General features: G+C 36.2%; 1 protein-coding gene across 3 annotated transcripts in view; it reads left to right on the top strand.

Moving 5' to 3' along the window:
* Positions 1-26,595, top strand: part of RPTOR (regulatory associated protein of MTOR complex 1) — a 551,396-nt gene that overhangs the window by 457,245 nt on the left and 67,556 nt on the right. For all 3 annotated transcript variants that reach the window (XM_051995401.1, XM_051995400.1, XM_051995399.1), the window contains one exon: positions 22,203-22,308. In XM_051995401.1, coding sequence (XP_051851361.1) covers positions 22,203-22,308 — 106 coding nt within the window. The remainder of the gene's footprint in view (positions 1-22,202; positions 22,309-26,595) is intronic.

Raw genomic sequence — 26,595 nt, 5'->3', positions numbered from 1 at the left:
CCAAAGGGAAGTGGGGATTGCTAGTGGGTTTCTGGGCTGAAGGGTCTTATTAGAAATAGGTATGCACAAACCCATCAGCATGGGAGGTATTACACAAGCACATAGCAATAACGTAGCATTAGTGATGACTCTCCCCACAACCAGTGCAGGCTCTGTGTGGTGTAACAAACATGAATTTGTACATGCAAGTAGCGGTATAACAAACAATATAAATCAACATGGTGTTGTAAAATATTTCCAGAAGTCCTAGAAGGAGTGTATGTAAACAACAGTCACACATACACTTTCTTCAGCAGCCAAGAGATAGTCCAAAACCAATCTATTGTCCTTTGCTTCACATGTCAGGGAATCCAATGATCCCCCCCAAGTTTTTGAAGTCCTGCAACAGTCTTTTTATGTGTTAGGGAATCCAATGATTCCAGCAGATTTTGAAGTCCTGTAGCAGAAAAATCCAGTGATTCCTGAAGGCTTTCAAGTTCTACAACAGTCTTATGTCTCAGAGAATCCAATGATTCCTGAGGGTTTTCAAGTCCTACAACAATCTTATGATGTCTCAGAGAATCCAGTGATTCCTGAGGGTTTTCAAGTCAACAATTTTCTATGTCCATGAGTCAAATGCCATAACTGCCATGCTCTTTCAGTGGTGGACACAATTAGCAACGAAACCACCCGATGTTTCTTCTCCTTCGTTTCAAGGGTCTGCTCCGTCTCTCTGCGATGGACAAGGTGAATACAGCTCCTTGGCACCCATCTGATTCCTTCTCCACCTGTAAAAATACAAGCAAACACTCTCTCCCAAGCAGTTAACCTGTCTGGTCCCTTCCATTCACCACTTTCTGGGTCTCTCCACATCTCCTGGTGATTATCTAAAGATAGTGGAGCCACTCACACTGGACGCTGCCCTTCCGGTGGGTTATAAAACCTGTCTGCCGGAGCCAGTGCATCTTTGTCAAAAATGAACAAGTTAATAGTATAAAGGGCTAGATTTAGAAGTTCTCTAGGGTTACTTGTGGCTCCCCCTTTCTTTTGTTTTTGGAGGAGCGTCTTAATGTCTCCTCTCTACTGTTGCCTGTCCTTGAGGATTAAAAGGTATGCCAGTGGTGTACAAAATCTGATACTGTGCACAAAAGTGTACAAAATGTTTAGAAGTATATGCAGGCCCATTATCTGTTTTTATTGCTTGTGGCACACCCATAATTACAAATGCTTGAATAAGGAACTCAGTGACCGCTCAGGCTGTCTCTTTTGCTGCTGGTATTGCAAAGGTGAATCCTGAAAAAGTGTCTACCACAACGTGGATAAAAGACAGGCAACCAAAAGATTTATAATGGGTTACATCCATTTGCCAGATTTCATTGGGTCTTAAACCACTAGGGTTCTTCCCTGGAGGCAGTATAGGAGCATGGAAAGGAAGGCAAGCTGTACAGGCTTTTACTATGCTCCTAGCTTCCTCTCTTGTTATTGCAAATTATAAACATAAAGCTCAAGCAGCCTGATGATATTTAGAATGAGATTCCTGGGGTTCTTGAAATAAAGGAGTATTAACCAACATAGTTAGAAGGCAATCTGCCTTTGAATTTCCATCAAAAATAGGACTTGGAAGTCCACTATGAGAGTGGACATGCAAGATATAAATTGTACCTGGATGCTTTCTCACTTGCTCTTGAAGTTTCTTAAAGAGCTGATATATATTAGAAGCTACAAATTTTATTTGGGCTGTGGCAATACTTTGTACCACACCTACTGAATAGGCCAAATCAGATATTATATTTATATCTCCTGGATAATAAGAAAGAGCTAGAATGATTGCATACAATTCATTCTGCTGAGTGGACTGAAAAGGAGTTCTGACTACTCTCTTTATAGTTAAGTCATGGGAGTATACAGCGCAAATATTATATTTGGATGTATCTGTAAAGATAGTTGGTCCTTTAAAAGGAATTTTAGAAACCTTTTCTTCAAGAATCCATCTCCAATTATGTAATAGTCTGGTTATCTTTAATGGAGACCCATGTGTAAAATTTGGAGCCATGGCTAATGAAATTTGCCACTCTGGGATGGTTTCACAGCATACGTTAATTTGTTCATTAGTATTAAAGGTGTATATCTTGTCAGGTCTTATTCCAGATAATTGTACTATTCACTTAATGACCTTTAATAAAATTCTAGCCATAAACACTGGGTAAGGCTTTGTTCTGGTTGTGTTGGGAGGTTCACCCACTCTATCACACTATCTCCTTAATGAAGGACTGCTGTGGGTGCCTCTTGTGTAGCAAAAACTGATATTTCCAAGGGTTTTTTGACTCTTTCAACCACATTGGATAAAGCCATTTCAACTTCTCTCAAAGCCTCTTGAGCTACTTTTGTAAGCTGGCGTGGTAAATTTAAAGCACTGTTTCCCCTTAAAATGTCATATAATGGTTGTAATTGATAGGTAGTCAAGCCTAACACTGGACACATCCATTGGATATCTCCTATCAATTTCTGAAAGTCATTTAAGGTGTTTAGCTTCTCTGTTCTAAAGGAAAGTTTTTGTACTATAAGCACCTTAGGGTATATTTCATATCCTAAATATTTAAAAGGAGCATGTCTTTGAATTTTTTCTGGAGCTATATGCAATTTGTAATTCCTTAGTGTTTCCATGGTCTTTTGTAGACCTGCTTCTAATATTTATTCCTCAGGTTTGCATCCCATTATATCATCCATGTAATGTAATAATATAACTTTTAGAAATGCTTTTCTTACTGGAGTAAGAGCAGCAGCAACATACATTTGACACATACTAGGGCTGGTTTTCATTCCCTGTGGCAAAACTGTCCATTCATATCTTTTATAAGACTCAGCTAAGTTAACACTGGGCACTGAAAAGGCAAATCTTTTCATATCCTCCTTATCCAGAGGGATAGAATAGAAACAATCCTTAATGTCTATAATCCAAAGAGGCCATTCTCTAGGCAATTGAGTAGGAAATGGAAGCCCAGACTGAAGAGTTCTCATAATTTCCATCTGTTCATTTATTTTTCTTAAATCAGTCAGCATCCTCCATTTTCCAGATTTCTTTTTTACAGCAAATACTGGGGAATTCCAAGGACTTAGAGAAGGTTGTAAGTGTCCTTGGTCAAATTGCTCCTGTATTATATCTAATAAAGCCTGAATTTTATTGCTACCTAAGGGCCACTGTTCTATCCACACTGGTATATCAGTTTTCCATTGGATAGGAACAGGTGAAAGTGTTAGCAGGCCTTCAACAGCAGCCTTGTCTAAAAAACCAAAGTACTCATTTTTAACCCTAATTGTTGTAAAGCGTCTCTTCCCCACAGATTGATGGGGATTTTTTCAACTATAAAAGGAGTAAAAACTCCTGTTTTGCCTTCAAAAGTCCATCTCATAGGGGCAGGACTAACTTCAGCTGCTATTGATCCCCCTACTCCAGACATGTAGGTGTCTGCTTTAATCTTTGGCCAGTGACTGGGCCAGTTGGCACCTCTAATGACTGCACGATCCACACCAGTGTCTACCAATCCTTCCAATGGTGGGCCATTTATATAGATCGTAAGCATAGATTGGTCAGCTGTCACAGCTGCTGTCCAGTATATTCTTGGATTTTGTGGCTTGGAGTCAGAATCTGAGTGACTATCACCAGATTGATTATTAGAAGTCTATATCAGTAAACCTGATGCTACTACTTCTCCTGGTTGAAAAGTCACACATTGTCTACCTGTATTAGTGACTGGGATATTATCTACACATTCCCGAGTTTCCCATATCAGTGTGTGCATGGACATTATTTTGTATGTACTCTTGGGAGATGAAATGGTCAAGCCTACTGTGCCTGGAGGCAAGGGATCCATAGGCTGGAAAGGAACAGATTTCACTTCTCCAGGGGATATCTCAGTTGTCCCAGCTGCATACAGCTCTATCGGGTTGCTTCCTGGCTGATTGATTGTGTAATCCCCTTCTCCCATCATATGGCTTCCTGGCTGATTGGTCATGTCTGGGTACTGGACTTCTAGGCACTCTCTGGGTACACCATCGGCTACCATTGTGCCCCAAGTGTTTTTTGCCTTGGACCCTGGGGCTGGATCCCTCATCCCATTTTCCTGAATCTGTCTACATTCTGAGGCCCAGTGGAAGCCTCTGTTGTATTTTGGACATGGGGTATTGGGTCTTGTTCTCCCACCTTGTTTTCCCATTCTATCTCTATATCAACATTGAGCTTTCAGATGCCCTACTTTTCCATACTGAAAGCATTAACAAGTATCCCTGGAAGTCCCTTGCCAAAAGGGACCCTATCTTTCCATATTGGGATCTTAAGAAGTTTGCATCATAGCCTGGCTATAAAAGGCATTTGTGCCCACTGTGGCATTGCGTCTTATGATCTCTAAAGGAGCATCCTTGTGCTGTCCTAGTATAATTCTTCTACAAACCTCATTAGCATTTTCCTTAGCAAGTTGTCTTATCAAAATGTCTGTTACTGCATTTTCACCATTAGTTTGTGTGATAGCTGTCTGCAAACGTCCCTGCTGCAAAATCAGCAAAGGGTTCATTTGGTCCTTGTGTTATTTTTGTGAAGACCTCAATCTTGTCGTTTTTACTGGGGAGAAAAGCCCATGCTTTGATAGCAGCAGCAGCAATTTGCTCATATGCTGCTATGGAATAATTAATCTGTACTGCGACGTCTGCATAGGAACCTATACCTGTTAGTAGGTCATTGGTGATTGCAGCATGAACTCCACTTTGACTATTTTGTTGGGCTTGTATCTTACAGAGCTCGCTATATTCAGAAAGCCACAACAAATTTTGGCCAGGTTCTAAGCATACCCTTGCTATAGATTTCCAGTCATTAGGGGTTAAGATTTCATAAGCCAAATTCTGTAATAACATCTTAACATAAGCCGATATAGCCCCATAAAGAGTGCAAGCTTTTTTCAGGTCTTTGAGAATTTCTATATCAAAAGGAGCATATTTTCTACTTTTTTGACCTGAAGAAAGGAAAAATGTGTGGTTGTAACTCACTTACATCTTTCCCTTCTTCTGCGGCTTTGTGTAGTTCCTTTTGCAATCTACTCATAGGGGGTGCTTGCTGGGGGGGAAATGCTGGTGGTATCTCTCCCACTACTCCTCCTCCCTCCATCCCAGAAGGTGGTGTTGATGAAGGAGAGTCAATTATCTGCTCCATAGGCTGTATTGAAGCTGCCTTTTGGGATGGAAAGTCACCACAACCTTGAGCCTCACTTAAATCTCTGTGTCCTGTGGGGATATGGTCATTAATCTGTTCATTGTCTTCCTCATTTTCCCCACTCCTCATCTGGCTATTCATAGAACTTTTCTTTTTTCTATAACTTGCAGGATTCTTTAAAGCCAACTATATTATTTTGTATACATAGAATGCTTCGATGGAAATTGAACGACGACCTTTTTTGTTGTAATATTCAAGAGTTGTTGTCCTATTAATCTCCATTTATCTGGAGAGATTTGCTCTTCCTCTAAGAACCAAGGGGAAGTGCATTTTAATGTACCCAGAAGTCTAGCGATCTGTTCCCAAGTTATAATTAAGCCTTGTCCCTCAATCAACTTAAGCATGCTTTCTATAGCGCCCCTTCAGGGTGGGATTGGGGGTGGGGATGGAGGAGAATCTTTTCCTAACATCTGCCCCATTTCAGCCAGAAAAGGTTACTAGTTTAGCCTTTAACAAAGTAAGTTCCCTGTTTGTCTTTTAAAATACTCACCTAATTTTCTGGTCACCAGAGACTTCTTCAGTGAAAGTAGGATGCTTGGTTCCACGATGGACATCAAATATGATGATCTTGTATTTTTAAATCATCTGGAGTCAGTAAGTCAGGATAAGGGAAAATCCCTGATCTTTATTCTTTGAAGAGGTGAAGGGGAATGGCGATACAAAGTGAGAGCAATCTCGACAAGAATCCGGCCAGCAGTTACTCTGGCTCTCACACTCCACCCCCCAAATCCTCTACGCAATCTCCTATACAACACATCAAACTTGTAGAGTGGGGAGGGCCATTCTTTCTCCAAACATATATTAATAGAGTATTTTCCAAATGCTAATTAGCCTCAAGTGCTTGGGACCTCAGTGTAATGAGAGCTTCAAGAACTTCAGTCCATTACAGACATCCCTGCAAGACAAAGCAGGAGGTGGTTGGACTTTACTAGAAGACCTCTTACTCCAGTCTCCTTGGAATAGAAACCCAGGAAAAAAAGAAATGTCTGTGTCATGAATCCTTTCATATCATACTATTTTTACCCAATTTAAAGTTCCTTCCTAAAATTAGAAGAAAAAAAAAACTTTCATTTTCCCCAACAATATCCCCAGCTGCAATCTGAAAATAAATGTTATATACTTGTATTTGTACAATCAGATAACTTTTCTTAGAATCTGCAAACTGAATTCCTTTTAGTTTTCCCTTTGTCAGTTTAAAATTTACATTATGTATACTTCCATCTGTTATATCCAGATTCAAAATTCAGTCATTCAAATTTTATTTGAATCAATCATTGTTTCTTTTTCCTATGCTTCTCTCAACTATCAGTAAATGATTTTTTATTGAGAAAAAATCCAAATGTCATAGTCTTTAGCAAAATTTTTAAATTCTCTTTTATCAGATTCCTTTTGCTCAGTAAGAGGAGCAGGTCTTTTCAGTAATGTTTTCCATTTTCTTAATGAATTGTTTTAAAACAAGCCCAATGAAATCTCTGAGTCAACTGTATAGATAATGGCTATTCAGTCCCAAGGTCAGCACTATCTCTCCCACCCCACATTATGTTGATCTTTGGGTAACTTTAGAGTTAAAGATTTAGAGCTAGCAACTGAAAAGAGAATCTTTCTTCAATTACAAGTAGATTAATTCCTCTTAAAAAGGGGGAAGTAAAATTCTGCTTGATGAGAACCAATATTGCCTAAATTATAACAGAAAAAAGACAGAGGGCTCCTGAACCATCTTAAGTATTATGGATGGGAAGACAATTTTTTAACTTTGATGTTTTGAAAGCTAAACGTGATTAGCTTTAATATGACTAACGTTTTGTCTCACCTTTTACCTAGGCACTTGCAACTAATGGGTAAATATGAAGAGGAAAAAAAAAATATTGCTAATTAATTTTCACTTCTCATTAAAATTATAGCCCCAAAGTGTCTATATTTTTTTCAAGTAACAGTTATTGATGGACTCTCTTAAAGCCCTGCAGTCCACTGGTATTGATAATCTAAAAATTAAGCATGAATCACATTTTGTTTGTTTGTTTTTAAGTAAGTTTTTAAGCAGATTTGCCTTCCTGAAATATATTCTAGTTGGGCTGAAATTTGATGCGTTTCTTAAGCATACATTAGCTGGCAGCTTGAGAAGAAATCTATACCCACATACATCCCACTTTATCATAGAGGATCAAGAATTATCTACAGAGATCTCTACTGCAACCTAATGTATTATTTCTGATAATCAAAGCCCTGTGCAAAATAAAGACAGGTTACCTTTGTTATGTACATGCTAAATGGTCTGGCTATTGAGCCTGATTAGGCTTTTGGATTGGGAGATAAATGTGTCCCTAGTATTCATCTACCAATTCCTGCTTTATTAGGGAATAAGGACTAGATTTGTTCTAATATAATTCATCTATGGTAAGCCTAGATGAGCTAGCTTTCAGTCACTACCTCACAAGACAACTGTAGCTTGATGAGATAAGCACAAGTACATATTCACAAGATGAAACTCAATTTATCTAGGATAGAGGCTAGCATTTTTTAATTCCTAGACTTCTTAGTTTTCAGCAAACCTTTTCATAATTCTTAAGAAATATGAAAAGAATATGCAGCAGTACATGAGATAAAATAAAAGGATTAATTTTTCAAGAAGAAAATTATTCTGTATATAACATTTTTTGTATCTTAAATTTTTAAAATGTTTATTAGAACACAGTCCAATAATAGTGAGACCTTTGATTCTGTTTCTTGTAAACAAGCAATTTTACTCTTAATTTTTGGGGGGAGATTCCTGCATATCATGTTCAACCTGCAGTTGTTTCTTTGGATTTGAGAATAAGATCAATAATCCTGATTCACAAAGATAAGTTGTTATAAATAGAATTAGAACCTCTGAGCACATTAGTAATAATGAGATGTTTCTCCAAAAGTACATTAAAAGTATTGTAATTTCATCAATTGGAAGTCAGTTCATAGTTTCTGGTTGGTTAAACTTTTACTGGGTTGTTGCTGATTTTTTTTGTCCTAACTCAATATAAAAAGGGTTTCATTTTAAATCCCACATTCATCTGATTTTGGTCAGTAGAGTTTATTCTTTCAACTATATCTTTCCAATTTTTTAGATGCACTTCTTCCTTTTCCCTCTACAGAATGTTTTACTACTTTTACTACTTTGGGAATATTGCAGTTGGATAATATGGTCATTTATCAAATATTCCCTGTACTGTTCTCCCATGACAAATTTCTAGTGTGCCCAGATAGCTATTCCCAGGTTGGGGATCTCTAAGCTGATAGTTTAGAATTTCTCGTAGAGAGATAAATCCATGCCAACAGCACTAAAAAAGGGACAAATTTATTCAACAAAACATCTATTTACAAACTCATCTTTAGAAGCACAAGTGTCAACTAGATTCAAATACAGGCCATCTCAGCTTACCATATAGATTACATACCATGGAGCAGAACTAGGAGGAGTGGATAAGAAGTTGCAGAGAAAAATTTGCCCTGAATATAAGGAAGAACTCCTCAAAAATCAGAAATTTCCCCAAATGAAATTGCCTCTGGAGCTGGTGCATTCTTTCTTAGTGAAAAACTGTTTTCAGAGCACTAAAGTAATAAAGGGGATTTGAATTAGTTGGCACAATTCTGTGATTCTTTGTGCTACAAGGAAAAAAGCACAAGGGTCCTCTTTTTGTTAGTAAAAGACAGGACACCTTTTTTCTTTTTTCTTCCAGTTATGAAGCACATTTTTTGTACTGTATGTCCCTGTCCCAGCAATAATTTTGAGAACAATTTGTTGTTGCTATTATCAAAAAGCTATCTCTTTTTTAAAAGGGAGGAGACACCAAAATGCTAATTTAATGTTAAATATACTAAGTGCTAGTCAGTTCAAAATGACACATCTGTGACCTTTTAGCATTTCATGAAAATCTCTTCTGATCTTCTTTAAAAAAGGTCAGAGCTGGAAAGTAGCTGTTGTTGCTCAGTTATGTGCCACTCTTTGTGACCCCATGGACCATACTTCCATAAGGTTTTCTTGGCAAAGATACTGGAATGGTCTGCCATTTCCTTCAGTGGATGAGACAAACAGAGGTTTAATGACTTGTTCAGGGTCACACAGTGTTTGAGACTGAATTTGAATTCAGACCTTTGTGACTCCAGGTCCAGTGCTCTATCTACTGAGCCATCTAGTAGTTACAGATCAGCTAGTCTAATCCCTTCATTTTACCAATTAATCTAGTGAAATTTAAAAGGATAAAATGGCTTCCTTCATGGCTCTATTCTTCCTACATCCCTCATGAATCTTTTTCTGATAATCTTGTCACTGCTTGCTCTCTCCTCAAATTATCATATAAACTTTTTTGCTGTTTCCCACAATAGAACATAAAATCCTTGAAGATAAAAGCTATTTTTTCATTTTTGTTTTTGTATTTCCATTGCCCAGAACAGGACCTCACACACCTAGCACACAGTTGTTCCTTAATAAATTTGTATTGGTCTCTCCAAGTATTAAGTACTCTCATTCCTCCATTTTTTCTTGTAATGTTCTTTTCTCCCCCCAAAAAAATATTTCTTATTTATTTTGTATATATCATATGTATATTTATAGTGGCCATGTTGTTTCCCTTTTTCATTTTTATCTGTGTAGCTAGAGCTTAAGGCACAGTGACTGGCACATAGTAAGTGTTTTATTAAATGTTTGTTTTTGAATTTAAGTGACTTGTCCAATACAACTATTCAGTGACCAAACTGTAATGTTGTTGGCCAAGTCTACTTCAAGACAGTCTAGTGACAACATGTTCAAGACTGGAACAAAATGAGACACTCAGTACTATGTCATATTAAAAGGTGATATATTTATCATGAAAAAGATAAGTCAGGATAGAGCATTGATTTCATTGAGCACAGTTTCTCTGCCCATCTGTTGGCCATCCTGGTGCACTTGTCAAATCTGATGATGCTGTGCCTCACTCTTCATGTAGTACTTTTGTACCTTCTTTTGTACTTAGGACCCCTGGACCAATTAAGTTTCAAGGAGGATTTCAAAACTTTTAAGGAAAAGTAGCCTTGCCTGTGGCAAGTAGAACCTTTAAAAAAAGTTATCCTAGCCAAGGTAGCAATTCTTTAGGAAAAATTAGCCAACTCTTATGTAAAAGGACCCTAGTAAATCTTGTCTTACCATATATGACTAGAACCTACCACTCCCTACATTCAAGGCAATGTTGATCCCCACTACTGAGAGGTCCTAATTTTGCCATTAAATCTAGTATCCATGATAGAAGGGAAAACATGGTTGGGGAAAAAAAAATCTACTGATGCTTTGTCAGCTTTACAACTAAAAGAATATATTACTTTTTTCTTTTAAATTCAATTAGATACATTTTAGAAAATAATCTGTTTCTGACCTTTAGTTTAAATCTAGCCAGCCCTAGATTTTTTGGCTATAGTTAAAAATGTGCTTATGTCTCCACTATTAATGATAACTTTTGGGGTACTTTGGGGTTTTACAATTTTTCTTTTTTCTTTTTTTCTAGTTAAGAAATGAAGCACGGAATATGCAAGGCTTTTTTTCTGTCTTTAAAAATATGTTTGTACTTCCATGAGTTGACTATTCATCAAGATACTTATCAATCTAATTTTGTTTTCATGTGGAAGCTGACCAAAACAAATAAAAAACCTCTATGTATTTTATTGCATAGAAATATCATAAACTTATTTTGATCAAGCTTCTCTTCATGTAAAATAAAAATAATCTAGATTCAGTTCAATAAACACTAAATCTTTGTTATTTGCAAAACACTGAACTAGACATTGAGGAATATACAAAGTCCCTATGCTCAGTGAACTTACATGCTTGTTTGTTTGTGGTTGCGCAGTCATTTCAGTCATATCTGATTCTTTGAGAATCCATTTGGTGAAGTTCTCTTGGCAGAAGTAGTTTGACATATCCTTTTGCAGCTCATTTTACAGATGTGGAAACTGAGGCAAACAGGGCTAAGTGACTTGCCCAGGATCACATAGCTAGTAAGTAGCTAGATTTGAACTTGGCAAGATGAGTCTTTCTGGCCTGGTGCTTTATCCACTGTACTACTAGGCAATCCAGCCTACAAGTTAGTTGGTAATTTAAAAAAAAAAAAAAAAAGTACTCTCAGAAAATAAAAGAAAATCCCAAAACACTTAACAAGCCTGAAAGTAGTTTGATGTTCAGATCACAGAAATTCTTAATAAATGTTTAAATTTTTCCAAAAATTCTTAAAGTTGCATCTTCTAATGACCAAAAGGATGAGCACTCCTAGAAACACAAAGCTGCTCAGAAAGTAACAATCACAACTTGTACATAGGTTATGTTACTAAAGACAACTAGGAAAAATGAGCAGAAATCAAAAAGCAACAAACTCAAGCTTTATGATATGAAAGGCTTCCTAATGGCTGGAGCAATTCCCCAAATTAAATGGGCTGCTTCTGGAATTAAAGGTTTTTCCCTCACTGGAAATTTTCAAGCCAAGATTAGATAACCATTTATTTGGATGTGTTGGGAAAGAGATTCTTCTTGATTTACAGGTTGGGCTGGATGGACCTGTTTGCTCATGCCTCCCCCACAACTCTGTACTTCAGTATTTCCCATTTTTTGTTAAGTTTTTTATAGGCTTATCACCAGCTAATTTATGTAACTGATACATGCATTAGGAAACTTGAAAGTTATTAGTTCATGAAGTTCTGATATGTCAGAACCGTAAAATCGCAATGGACTATTTTAATTTAATTTTGGCAAACATTTGTTAAGGACCTACTGGGTACAAAGTCAGTCATGTGTGTGAGTGTGTGGGTGGGTGTGTATGGGCGCATGCACTGGTGCACAAACTGAGAGAAGTATAAAAATCATTAAGAGCCAGCATGATAAACTTAAGGTCAAGACACTTAGGTTTGAGGCCCACCTCTAAAATTTAGAAACTATGTGAGTGGCATTTAACCTCTCAGAGTCTCAGTTTACTCATCTATAAAATGAAGATTAAAACACCCCTTTTTATCTCATAAGGGAAGGAAAAGATAAAAGGAACAATATTAAATACTTACTTTGTGCCAAGTACTTTCTAAAGCACTTTCTAGACAATTAAATTATTTGAACTTAAAAACAGTTCCATGAGGTAGGTGCTATTATTATCCCCATTTTACAGATAAAGAAGTTAAGGCTGACACCTTAAATGACTTGCTATTTAAGGATCACACACCCACTAGGAATCTGAGGCAAGATTTGAACTTCAGTATTCCTGAGTCCTATCAGCATTTTATTCACTACTCTACCTAGTTGTTCCTCATAGCTGATCTCCAAAGGTCACTGTGAGAAATGGGACTTTTTCAACTTTAAAGTGCTATAGAAATCTGAGTTGCTATTTTCATACTACACAACTCTTTCCTCTTGGCAAGCACTTTAGTCTAGTAAGAGAGAAAACAAGCAATTATGATGGGGGAAAAAACAGCCTGATCTGCAAAAATAATGAAAAGTTATTTTCTAATTCTGGAGGGATGTCAGGAAAGGCTTCATAGACGTGATGACATTTTACTGAGTCTTCTAAAATACAGAAGAATTCAAAAGATGGTTCTTAGAAGAAGGTAATCCAGGAGCAAAGGCTTGAAGAGGAAAATAAGGAGATTATTCAGGGGACAGCAAGTAAAGAAGTATGACTGGGGTAAATTATGTGTTAGGGCTTAGTGTAAGTTAAAGCCAATTAAAAAATGAATTTATTCTTGAATTTTTAGTATAAAAATGACAAGATCAAATAATAAAGATTCATTTGGCAAAAATAGAAAGACTAAAGTGGAGTGAAATAAACTTGGAGGACAAGAGTAGTAACTTATTCAAAGTAGAAGCCCTAAGTTGATGTGGTTGTGAGAATGAAAAGTAATGTTCAGATTCAAGAGGTTTTGCAGAATTAGAAGATCTCTACTTGAATAGAGGAGTTGATTGAAAGAAAGTAGTCAAAATTGACTCAGGTTTAATGATAAGTGAATGGTGGTGCCAGTGACAGACTGAGGGAAGTCAGGACTGTTTCATAACAGTTCAGTTAGTTATGAATTTTCAGCATCATATTAATTATCCCAACTAATGTCACCCTATTTTTATATTCCAAAAATACAGGCTTTGATTCTTTCTCGAACAGTTCAGAAAGAAAGCAGACCCAATTTCTTTTTTGCCCAGTGGTGGTGGTGGAGGGGGAAACAGAAAAAAATATTTCTGATATGTACACATATATTGTATTTAAGATATATTTTAACATGTTTAACATGTATGAGACTGCCAGCCATCTAGGGGATGGGGTGGAAGGAAAGAAGGGAAAAGTTGGAACAGAAGTGATTATAAGGGTCATTGTTGAAAAATTGTTGCATATGTTCTGTCAATAAAAAAAAAAATTTTTGCATCAAAAAAATATTTCTGATGAAAACTTATTTAGTGTACATACAGTTCGGTGAAGGCTTGAGAGAAACTGCTAGAATATTGTTTTCATGCTATCCAAGGAGAAATTGAGAGGAAAGGGGTGCTCATTTACTCTACTACTTCATGATTTCATATTGAACAGTGCCAGTGGTTCACTAGCAGCTGACTTACCATTCTTTTATAGAAATACATTCTTGTTCATGTTTATGAGGCAAATTGGATATCATCACACACACACACATACACACATGCCAGTGGTTCACTAGCAGCTGACTTACCATTCTTTTATAGAAATACATTCTTGTTCATGTTTATGAGGCAAATTGGATATCATCACACACACACACATACACACACACACACACACTTTTCTCTCTCTCTCTCTTTCTCTCTCCCTCCCTCCCTCCTTCTCTCTTTCCCTCCTTCCCTCTTCCTCTCTCTTTGTCTTTCCCTTCCTCTGTCTCCCTTCTTCTCTCCCTCTTACACACACACACACACACACACACACACCCTGAACTGCTACTCTTTTGTCTGGCATCACCTTCTTGCCATCTCCTGCAAAGGATCTGGTAGCATGTACTCCACAATTATGTCAATATTAATTTTTCTTAGGAATTACTGATTTTGTTTTAGACAGTCAGAGTTCTCTTGATTTATTGGTGATTAAATCAAATACATTTAGAGTGAGCAGGTTCTATTGTGATTGCTCAGTGGTCTATTAACAAATTGCTGCAGAACAGCAATATTTTACATTCCAGAAAAGTTTTGTCCTCCTTCTGTTTGATATGCAATGTGATGAAAGGTCCTTGTGAGTGAGTCACTTCTGGCCTAATATACAAATTGCAAATAATGGCTGCAAAGTCTGCCAAATGTTTGCCTTAGTCTGTCAGAAAATAACTTTAGCAACATGGCCTTCCTTTCTCCCCACTTTTCCTACAGGGTTTCCCTCTAATTCTGATGAAATGCTTGAAAAAGAGGGAAAATAGAAGCAGCTACAGTATTGGGGACAGAAATGTGCCTGTTTTGTATCAGTATGTTCTCAGATCAGAGCACTGATCTGAGAGTCAAAAGAACTAATTTCAGTTCCAGGTTATAACCTGACATATTGTTTTGAAGGGTCCAATTATCCTTCTCTGAAGAATGATTAAAGTTCTGTTATTGTAATCCTGCTATTGTAGTTGGTTGGTGACTTGTGAAGCATTTTTTTTTGTTACATTAAAATCACCATTTTCACCAAATAGCAAATGAAAATGATGATTATGCAGGTTACTGCCCTCAAAAAAATGCCTGTAGTTGACTATCTCTGTTGCCTGATATACAGTCAACAATAGCATGGACATACAAAAACACAGAATGTTAATCCTCGAAGATATTTGCACTGTACAGAGCCATGATGAGCAAATTAGCAAACTCATCCCTGTTTTTATTTAAATTCTCAGGAACAAAATAATACATGTCTTTTGAGTGAATTTAGAACCATACTCAATCATTCTCCATTTAGTACAAACAACATTGCTCGCTAGGAGGATGAACAGCAACAATCTTGAAAAGTTCTGTAGACCTTGATGTTTAACTATCTTGGCATTGGCACATATGAGGAACTGGGCCTTTTTCATTCCTAATATCCATGTACCTTAGTCATACCTCTTACTTCCATGCCCTTTGAACTTCTTCAAATATTAGAATGGTAGAACTAACTGAGAATTGGTTTCTGTGACTCACAAATTCATCTTATGCAGCATATTTTCCTTAGCAAACATATAGGGAACTGATGTTCCCCCACAAATCCTCTGGGGAGACGCCAGCTTTCCTCTTTTTCCTAAACCCCAAACTGTTCTTTGAGCCAGGCATGAGAATTAAAGGATATGAATTTCATTGGCTTTCGACTGATGTGTCTCAGTAGGGGACTTCAGAATAATAATTGGTTTCTGTCTGAGTAGAAGCCAAAAGGTGTTAGAAATCTGTGGAGTGTCATGATCCTAATCGTGTAACACTATTACAAACACCCACATACCTCCGGGAGCTCTGGTTAGAGGAAAGCTAAGCAAAAGCTGAAACTAGATTTTTGTTTACTGGAAAGCTCAAAGAAAAATAGCGTAGAGAGGAGGAGGAACCAGAATGCTTGATTAAAAGATTCTGTTGGACAGAAATATGTGGTTAAATAATTTCATTGGGTTTTTTCATCTTGTTCAATAACATCATCTCCCTAATGATTCTGTGTCTGCTGTCTTCTGTTTCTCTCATGTGTTTTCTTACTTTCTCTATGTTCCCCCTCTCCTGTTTCCTTTCCCCTTTCTTTCCTTCTCCTTATTTCCTCCCCCTTTGGTTCTCCTATTTTTCTTGTTTCATCTGATTCAAACTAGACTTTGACCAATAGTAGTCATATCCTGAAAGCATAGAACAGGTTTATTATTCCAGTTGTAAAAGTATATTTTATCAGTTTAGCAAAGCCAAAAAAGAAGAACGCATCCAGATCCCACCCTGCAGTTCTCCAAGTAGTGAGGAAAGGTATACCTCATAGGCAGTCTTACTTTGTCAACATACTCAGTCCCACAGCATCAAATACAAAAGACAAATGAGAATGTTATTACATTCCTCTTCCCCCAATAGTTGTCCCCATCCCTTTTGATTACCTAGAATTATAACCCTGGGAGAATTATTCCCCCCACTCCTTCCTCCATGGCAGTCAGTGACAAGAACAGGCAGACACTTCATCTCTGACCACAGACTTCTGTCATAGTCTACTACCTCCCATCTAGAATATATCTTCCAAACAATATTATGTCCCTCATCCCTCAGGAAAAAAAAAAATGTTGACTCCATTATCTTTAGAGCTAAAAACTAAGTCTCTCAGAATTTTCTGTACCATCTGTGATGCTCTGCCCTCTTATCAGGGAGAGACATGCTCTGCATAATCCAGCTTTGGGACCATCAGGGAATGCTGATCCAATAACTTAAAATTCTTATCATGTCCCTCTCCCTTTCCTAGTTGAAACAGCCTTTTAGATCTCTTTCTCTAATTTATTCTTGTAGAAACCAGATTTCCATTAAAGTTCAATATCCTAGCTCCTACACATGCTTTAATACTTTTTATCCAGGTTTGTTTTTTGTACCACTATTGGTCATTTGTCATTTCTTTTTGGATAAACACTAGATTGTCACAAAATACAATCAGTGGTTAGAAATCCACACTCTGCCTCCATGTTCCACTTGGGGATATTTCTTAATCAATAAATTTCTCAATGGAGTTTTTGACACAACTTTTTTTTTTTTTTTTTAAGTATAGCTTAGCCATGGAATGCTGAACATTTTTGCAAAATGAGTTCAAACAGCAGCAAACAGAACAACCTGGTAAACAAAAAAATCAAATGTAGTGATTTTGGAGCAAAGACAATTACAAAGCAAAAGTAAAGGGACAGAGTGACATGCACCTGTCAATTTGAGAACTGAGATTGTAGCCACCTGCAAAGAAACGATGTAAATTGTAAAAAGGACAACAGTTCAACCATAGTTGTTCACATATAATCCCTACCCAATATAAACATAATACAAAGGATAGAGATAGTGACCTTGACCAAGTCATTTAATTTCTGTAGCCCCATTTCCTCATTTGTAGAATGGAATTTGATCAGATGGTTTCTAAGATTTATTTTTTCAAAATATTTATCTTTTTTCCTGGGAAGACTTAAATGAACTGATGCAAAGTAAAATGAGCAAAACCAAGAGAACATTGTACACAGTAATAAAAATATTGTAATGATAAACACCTGTGAAAGACTTCGCTACTTTGATCAGTATAAATATCCATGACAATTCCAAAGGACTCATGATGAAAATGCTATACCCCTCCAGATACAGAATTGATCAACACTGAGTGCAAACTGAAGCATATTTTTTTCACTTTTTCTTACCTTTTTTTTCCCAACATGACTAATATAGAAATATGTTTTGTATGACTTCACATATAATGAATATCATATATTGCTTGCCTTCTCGTGGATTGGGGTAGGGTTAGAGGGAAGGAGAGAATTTGGAACCAAAAATAACTTTTAAAAACTATGATATGTGTGTATGTATACACACACACACACACACATGCATACACAAGCATAGGTACATACATGTGTAATATATGCATATGTGTATATACATGTTCTATATATGTGGCTTTGTGTGTAAACAGAAAGGTACCTTTTTTTTATTTTTAATTCTAAATTCTCACCATCCAACATCTCCCCAAAATATTGAAAGTCAAGCAATACTCTATGTGTGTCTGTGTCTATATGTCTGTGTCTGTGTTTATGTATGTGCAGTTCAACTCCTAAAGAAATGAATAAATCAGTTAATTAATTAAAAGTCATTTTTAAGCAATTACTTTTTATCAAGCACTGTGCTAAGCGCTGAAAATATCAATATAAAAAACAAAGACACTCCTTGCTTTTAAGGAGGGAAATAAGACAAAAGGGTATTGTGGCCAGGGAAGGATATTTTGGTTATGAAAGTTACAGGGATGATGAATAGAGCTATAGCAGGAATAGAGTGGCATTCATTTTAGGAATAACTTATTTATGGTTCAATAACTAGAAAGGTACAGGAAAAGGCAAGTGTATGCAATGGAACGTAAGTGAGGAGATAGCTCAGGAGCGCGGTGTAATTAGAATCTTAGCTAGATGTCCTAGATGACTGAGGCCACGCTCAATTGGGCAGTTTATCCAGGGTCGAAAGGATTATATCTTCCAGGACTTGGTTTCTGGACATTCTAATAGCATGAGAGTGGTCAGAAGTGAAGTCATAAAAGGAATTCTATGAGGTAACATGTAAGTGATCAGTGACCATCTACTTGAAGACATGCAAAGAGAGAAAATTCAACCATTTCTCAAGGGAATACATACCACTTTTAGACAGTTCTAATTTTTAAGAACTTTTTTTCTTGAAATCTAATCCACATTTGCCTCCTTTCAGCTCCATCCATTCCTGTTGATTCTACCCTCTGGGACCAAATAAAACAAAACTGATTTCTCCCCCATATGACAATCAGATCATTCAGATACTTGAACAATGCTATCTTGTCTCACTTCCAGGCTAAAAATGTCCAATTTGTTCACCCAATCTTAGGTACAAAGACCTTTTTCAATCTGGATTTGCTGCTTATCAATGTCTTTAATATCATTGGGCCTAGAACTTAACACAATACTATGGTTGAGGTCTGGTTGGAATCAAGGCCTCTTAAAAGAGCCTTCAGTCATATTTGCTTAATTGGCAGGCACATCACACTGCTTTCACATTGAGCTTTCATTCTGCTAAAACCTCCAGCTCATTTTCAGAACACTTGCTTCTAAACATATCTTCCCCTTCTGATATTTGTGAAATTAATTTATTGTACTATTATGTAAGACTTTAAATTCAGTTCTATTTAATTTCCACTTATTAAACTTAGCCCATTTCAATGTCAACATCTTTATCATATATGTTAGCTATCCCTCCTGGCTTTTCATCAATGTTCTGATGAGTGTTCTATCCATATCTTTATTTGGATCATTGTTATGAGTAGTAAATAACACAAGGTTAAGTTCAGAACCCCTTGAATTCTCTACTGGAAATCTCCTGCCTCATTGATACTAAATCATTAATTCTGGTTACTCATCCAGTTCTAAATCAATCTAAATTTTTTTAATCATCTAATCTATATCTTACCATTTAGATTTTTTTCAGTAATTAAGGTTAAGCTTACTAGGTTATAGTTTGCAGATTCTGTTTTCTTAAATTTTTTTCAATAGGACATTTTCCCAATTCCAATCTTGTGGCACCTCTCACATTTTCAGATATCCCTGACAGTGGCTCAGCAGTGACATCTGCCAATTCTTTCAGGATCCAAGGATGTAGTTCATTTTGGCCAACTAACTTGAATACATCAAGAGCAACTAGGTATTTTCTTACTATTTCCCTATTTATCTTGAATATCAATTCCCTGTTAATCATTTTTGCTTTGCCTTCCTGTGCGAAGTCATTCTCCTTGGCAGAGAAAATGGAAGCAAAATAAAGACTGAGCAACTCTGCCTTCTGTCTTTTCTGGCCATAGATGATCTTCCTTAAGAATATAACAAAATTCTAATTCATGATTGTACTTTCTGTGGAAGACACTGACTTCATCCATCCTTTTCAGAAGCTAACATCCATTCTATAGACTTAGCATATGCCTGCAATGATGTATATACCCAGTTACAAAAATGAAAAATAAGGAATTGAGAGTTTATTATAATTAAAGAAATAAAGGTGTACAGTGGTTATATGTGATTATAATTCTCTGGGTTAAGTTCATAGACATTAATAATATTCCAAGAGTATTTTTTAAAAAATTTTTAATCTTCAATACATTATCTCATTTTGTCCTCAGTAGCATCCTGTGAGGTATTGTTATCCCCATTTTATGTTGAAGAATCAGGCTCAAGTGACACACTGGAAAAGGTTCACTGGCTTTGGAGTCAGAAGATCTGGCTTCATATCCCACCTTTATCTGATACTTATTACTCATGTGACTATAGAGAGGTCATAAGTCCTTCCTGTGTCTGTGTGATGAAAGAAGACTAAGCTCATCAGCTTCAGAGGTGTCTTTCTGCAATAATATACCTGTAATTATCTAGTATGTAAGTACTGGAGGCAAGATTCATACTTCAGGCTCTCCCAACTCCACTTTGAGTGTTGTTTCTATTTTTTTTTTTCAAAAAAAAAAAAAGAAGAAGAAGAAAAAGAAGAAGAGGGTAGTTTGGAATCTCTTGTTTCAAGCTATGTTTTTCTTTTACAAATACATACATATATATATGTTTTAATTTTTTTTATTTTAGTAGTATTTTATTTTTCCAAATGCATGCAAAGATAGTTTTCAGCATTCAACTTTGTAAAACCTTGTGTTCAAATTTTCCCCCTTTCTCCCCTCCCCAAGATAGCAAGCAATTCATATATGCAAATCTTCTAAATATGTTTCCATATTCATCGTATTGAGGAAAAATAATCAAATCAAAATGGAAAGAAAAAAACACATGAGAAAGAAAAAATAAGCAAATAAATAACAGTAACAAAGGTGAAAATACTATGCTTTCATCCACATTCATTCTCCATAGTTCCTTTTTTGGATATGTATGGTACTTTCCATCAAAAGTCTGTTAGAATTTCCTTGAATCATCTGATTGTTGAAAAGAGCTAAGTCTTTCTTAATCTTACTATTACTATATAAAAGATTCTCTTGGTTCTGTTCACTTCTCTTTGCATCAATTCATGTATGTCTTTTCAGGCTTTTCTAAAATTAGCCTCCTCATCATTTTTATAGAATAATAATATTCCAATACATCCATATACCATAATATATTATCCATTCCTCAATTCATGGGCATTCACTCAATTTCCTGTTCCTTGCCATCACAAAAAGAACTACTACATTTTTGCACATGTGAGTCCTTTTCCCTCTTTTATAATGTCTTTGGCATATAGGCTCAATTGTAACTATTGGATCAAAGATTATGCACTGTTTTATAGTCCTTTGGGCATAAGTTCCAAATTGCTCTCCAGAATGGTTACATCATTTCACAACTCCACCAACAAGGCATTAGTGTCCCAATTTTTCTACATCCCCTCTAACATTCATCATTACTTTTTTCTGTCATCTTAGATGTGAAATGATGCCTCAGAATTGCCTCACTTTGCATTTCTTTAATCAATAGTGATTTAGAGCAAGCAGGGTTAGGAAACTTACAGGGACACACAGCTAGTAAGTATGTCTGAGGCCAGATTTGAACTCAGGAAGAGGAGCCTTCCTGAATCTAGGTCCAATACTTTATGCACCATGCCACTTAGCTCAATTTCAAAAGTAGATATTTTATCCATGTATATAATAGTATCCTCCCAAAAGTCAAATATAAAAGAATAGTAGTAATGACTTCTCCTTGCTATTTCTATCTGAAGTCCCTCAAAAAGATGAGAGGAGTTAATAATAATGTTGATAGTGATATCAACTCAAATTTGTATTGCCCTTTAAGGTTTATAAAGTGCTTATTACCCTGGAAAGTAGATGGTTCAAATATTATTTTCCCTAATTGAGACAATTCTCAACCAGAAAGTAAAATGACTTGCTCAGTGTTATACAGCAATTCAAGGCTAGAATGTTAACCCAGTTCCCGGGTTACAAAGTGCATTACTTACTGCATGTACTCACCAGACTCAGGTGCCCTGCCTAGCTGCCCACCATGTATACTTTCCTCTTTCTCCACTTTGCAATATAATGGCTCTCATTAGCTCCATGTATACTTTCCTCTTTCTCCACTTTGCAATATAATGGCTCTCCATTAGCTACTTACTCACTGGACTTTAAGATGTAAAGCCTTTTAAATACTGACCATCTGTTTTTACACATCAAGACATTTGGTCCTGACCAAAATGCCATTTTCTCCAGACTAACTCATTTATTTTAGCATTTATGGAAGACTTGAAGGAAGAAGACTTTTTTTTTTAATGTTCCTTCAGGCAGTTGAGTTTGATTTCATCTTTTGTTGTTGTTCAAAGATCCCAGAAGAACATGATCTGGAGAGCCAAATCCGAAAAGAACGGGAGTGGCGGTTTCTACGCAATACACGTGTAAGAAAGCAAGCACAGCAGATCATCCAGAAGGGTAAGTGGGGCCTCCATACATATAATACTTTAAATGCTATCTTTGATTTGCTTCTTTTCTAATGTAAAGGAGACTTTTTTTTTTTCTGTTGAAGAAAGCCACCCATTAAGTATCTTTTTATTTCTTTGGTATGGATGCTTATTTAACTAATGCAGATCACAAGCTCTTTGTGCTTTCATAAATGACATTCATGGTTTGCTTTGACCAAGAACTTCATCACCATGTAGCCAATCTGCTATTGAATCCCTACAGATTTAGGTTGATCTATTTGAAATAGATCAACATTCAGTCACTGAATCTTTATTTGAAATATCATGAACTAGGTATAATATGCCACATCTTGCACTTTACTGATATAGTCTTTAAGAAACCATAAATATTTTTATGCTATGATAAAGCATCATTGTAATATGATTAGGAAACAAATGAGATGGATCACTGAGGAAAATTGGACCTTTCCCTCTAAACCTCTATGACAGTATGTACTTTTCATAGTCCAGAATGGGCAGGAGCAGAAGTATACAGAACCCCTAAGAGATTTCCTCAATGATTTTAGTACCATTGAAATTTGTCCATCTGCTTTGCAAATTCCCTAACTCCTGAATATCAAAGAATCTCAGATTAAAGAGATTTGAGGTCATTTAGATTAGCCTGAAAAAGAATTGCTTCTATAAAATGATCAATAATTATTCATTCAGTATTTGCTTGAAAATCTCCAGGGAGAGAGAAACAGATTTCCTCTGAAGCAGTTCATTCTCCTTTTTGGATAGCTCTAATTATTAAAGAGTTTTTTCCTAAATCTCCTTTTGCCTTTAAAAAAAATCATTTTTTTTAACATTTCTTTTTAAATTTGAATTCTAAATTCTGTCTTACCAGTTTCTCCCCACTCATTGAGAAGGTAAACAATATGAGATCAATTATACATGTGAAATCATGTAAAAACATTTCCTCATTAGCCAAATCATAAGAAAAACTAAGAAAATGAAAAATATATACTCAGCTCTCTCTAGAAGTGAATAGCATTCCTCCAGAATCGTTTTGGATTATTGTATTAAAGTAGCTGTCTTTCACAGTTGATCATCATTATAATATTGCTGTTACTGTACACAATGAGGTCCTAATTTTGCTCACTTCACTCCTTCTCAGTTCATTTAAGGCTTCCCAAGTTTTTTTCTGAAATCATTCCTCTTGTCATTTTTTATACACAGTAATATTTCATCACAATCATATACTACATCTTGTTTGGCCATTCACCAACTGAAAAGCATTCTATCAATTTCCAATTCTTTGCCACCACAGAAAGAGCCACTATAAATATTTTTGTATCTCTAGATCTTTTTCCCTTTTCTTTGATCTATTTGGGATACAGATCTTTGCAGTGGTATTGTTGGATAAAAAATATTTTGTGCACATTTTCATAACTCTTTGGGTTGGACCAGTTCACAACTCTACCAATAGTACATTAGTGTCCCTATTTTTCCTCATTATCTCCAGCCTTTGTCATTTTCTTTTTCTGTCATATTATCCAGTCTGATAAAATGTTTTAGAGTTGTTTTAATTTGCCTTTCCCCACTCAGTATTAATTTAGAATATTTCTAAATCTCCTTCATTAAAAATCCCAACAATTGTTCCTAGATTGGTCCTGCAGGACCACGCAAAATAGGTCTAAACTGTCATGGTCATTTATGTACTTCAAGACTTTTTAACATGACCACTCTGGCTCCCTATCCCTCCTTTCCTTTTCCTTTCTCTTTTCCCCTGCCAAATTCTGTCTAGACTAAACCTCACAAGATTTCAGCCAATCTTCTTATGATATTGTACCTTCTCCATTGTAACAGTTTTCCTCTGGAAAAATCTCCAATCCATCCTTCACTCCAAAGTGATTTTCCTAAAGTACAAGTCTAATCACATCACCCTACTGCTTAGTCAACTTCTGCTAAAGTTAATATCACCTCTAGAATCAAATGTAAAATCCTCTGTTTGGTGTTCAAAGTCCTTTATAACTCTTCCCCCCATTCATCTTTCCAGTTTTAAACCTTACACCCCCTTGCCACCTTCATCCTTAATATACGCTGCAATTCAGTGACACTGGCTTCTTTGCCATTGCTCAAATAAGAAAATCCATCCCCAAATGTGGGCCTAGGGTCCCTCATGCATAGAATGGGATAATTAGGACCTATGGTGCCAGGGTTTTTCTCACCACTGATATAGTCTTCAAGAAACCAGGATTACCGCCACATCATGATGAGGTTTTCAGGGCTGCTGCTATTAATTTATATTGAGTTTGCAATGATCTAAAACACCAGTTTATTTTTTTTTTTTTTTTTGGTTTGTTAAGATGTTAAGATGACTGGATGTCTCAGTGTGTAGAGTGCTGGATTTGCAATCAGAGAAAATGTATGTCCAAGTCTGTCACTCTATACTGACTCTTATGGCCCTGCTCAATTCATTTTACTTTTTTTTTTTCTTGCTGAGGTAATTGGGATTAAGTGACTTGCCCAAGGTCACATAGCCAGGAAGTGTTTAAGTGTCTGAGATCAGATTTGAACTCAGGTCCTCCTGACTTCAGGGCTGGTGTTCTATCCACTACACCAACTACCTGCCCATAGTCATTTAACTGTTGTGAGCCTCAATTTCCTCATCTGCAAAATGGGGATATTATTCATACTTATTTGACAGGGTTGCTATGAGGATCAAATGAGATAACATGTAAAATGTTCAGCAAACTTTAAAATTTTACACAAATGCTTACAACCATAAATGCTATTTTGGTTTTGGTTCTGGGTTTTTAGATTTCTTTGTTAATTAATGAACTTTTTTTTCTCCTGCCTCCCACTTCCACCTGTGCTAGGGAGAAGAAACCAAAAAAAAAAAAAAAAAATTATAATAGATACACATAGTCAAGCAGAACATTCCTACACTAGCTTTATCCAAAATTATCGATTTCACCTCTCTCACAGAAGGTGATTAGCATGCTTCATTATTAGGCCTCCATAATTGTGTATGGTTCAGAAATGATGAGGGGTCACCATTTAATAAAAAAAAAGCTGGAGAGATCGCTAGAAGCAAAGCAAAGTTTATTATACATTCTTGCTAGAAGGGCATCCCATCCCTCCAGCAAACAGTCAAAAATAGGAAGCACCATTGGGAACAGGGTCAACACTTTTAATCCCTAACGCAAATACCCCCTCCCACCACTGACCCTCATCCTTATTGGCTGAGGATCTTACATTCTAAACGAGGGAACTACCCAAGAAATTGAACTTCACCAATAAGTACATAGTTGCCCATATTTGACTGAAATAGGGAGACACTGATGTCATAGGAGGATAGCAGCAAGGGGATTTAAGTATACCCTTAACTCAATGCTTTAAGTCCTTCAGGCCTACTCAAACTCTGAAGTAGATGAAGCCTTACTCGATTTTCACAACTGTCTTAAAAGATCTCACCTCATATCGTTCATTGTGATTAGTCATTGCATTGCACTGCAGAGTTCTTAAAATTTTCAGTGTTGTTTGTCTCTACAATGTTAATATCAAGTAAATTGCTTTCCTTATATCATTTCTTATGTCAGAGTGCTGCTCCATGCATATACCATAACTTGTTTGGCCATTATCCAATTGATAGCCTTCTTGTAGTTTCCATGTTTTTGCCACTATATTTGAATTCCCATCTTTTTCATAAAAATTCCTCTCTAGCTATACCCTTCTTGTATTATATTTGAAAAACTGAGTTTCTCAAAGCAAGGTGTAAGACTTTATGTTTCTCCCAGAATCTTGGATTCTGTCCAGTGTTCTAGCCAGTTGAAATGCTATAAAATAACAGTTAACATTTATATAATGTTTCCTATGTGCCAAACATTGTGCTAAACACTTTACAATTCTGAATCTATTATCCAACATGTTAATTATCCCCTGTAGCTTTGTTTCATTCTGTAAGCATGACATGTTACCTTTTTCAGTTATTGATTAGTTTGTTAAAAAACACAGAATCTACTGCAGATCCCTGAATCTATCCACTAGCTACTGCTTTACAAATTGACAATGAACCCATTAATTACTCTTTGTGCCAAACCATTCAATCAATTCTAAATGTCTCATTGTCCTATTGTTTAGCCCACATTCCCTGTTTTGATCAAGAATAACATGAGAACGTGATAAAGTATCTCACTAAAATCTAGATAATCTCTAAATATTACAGCTCCTTGTTCTACCAATCAAGTAATCCTGTCCAAAAAATAATAATAATAATAATGATATTAGTCTGATGTGACTCATTTTATTAATA

The sequence above is a fragment of the Antechinus flavipes genome, chromosome 4 (assembly GCF_016432865.1).
Source record: "Antechinus flavipes isolate AdamAnt ecotype Samford, QLD, Australia chromosome 4, AdamAnt_v2, whole genome shotgun sequence".
Taxonomy (NCBI): Eukaryota; Metazoa; Chordata; class Mammalia; order Dasyuromorphia; family Dasyuridae; genus Antechinus; species Antechinus flavipes.
Note: the sequence above shows the minus strand (reverse complement) of the source record. Positions and strands in the feature narration are given on the sequence as shown.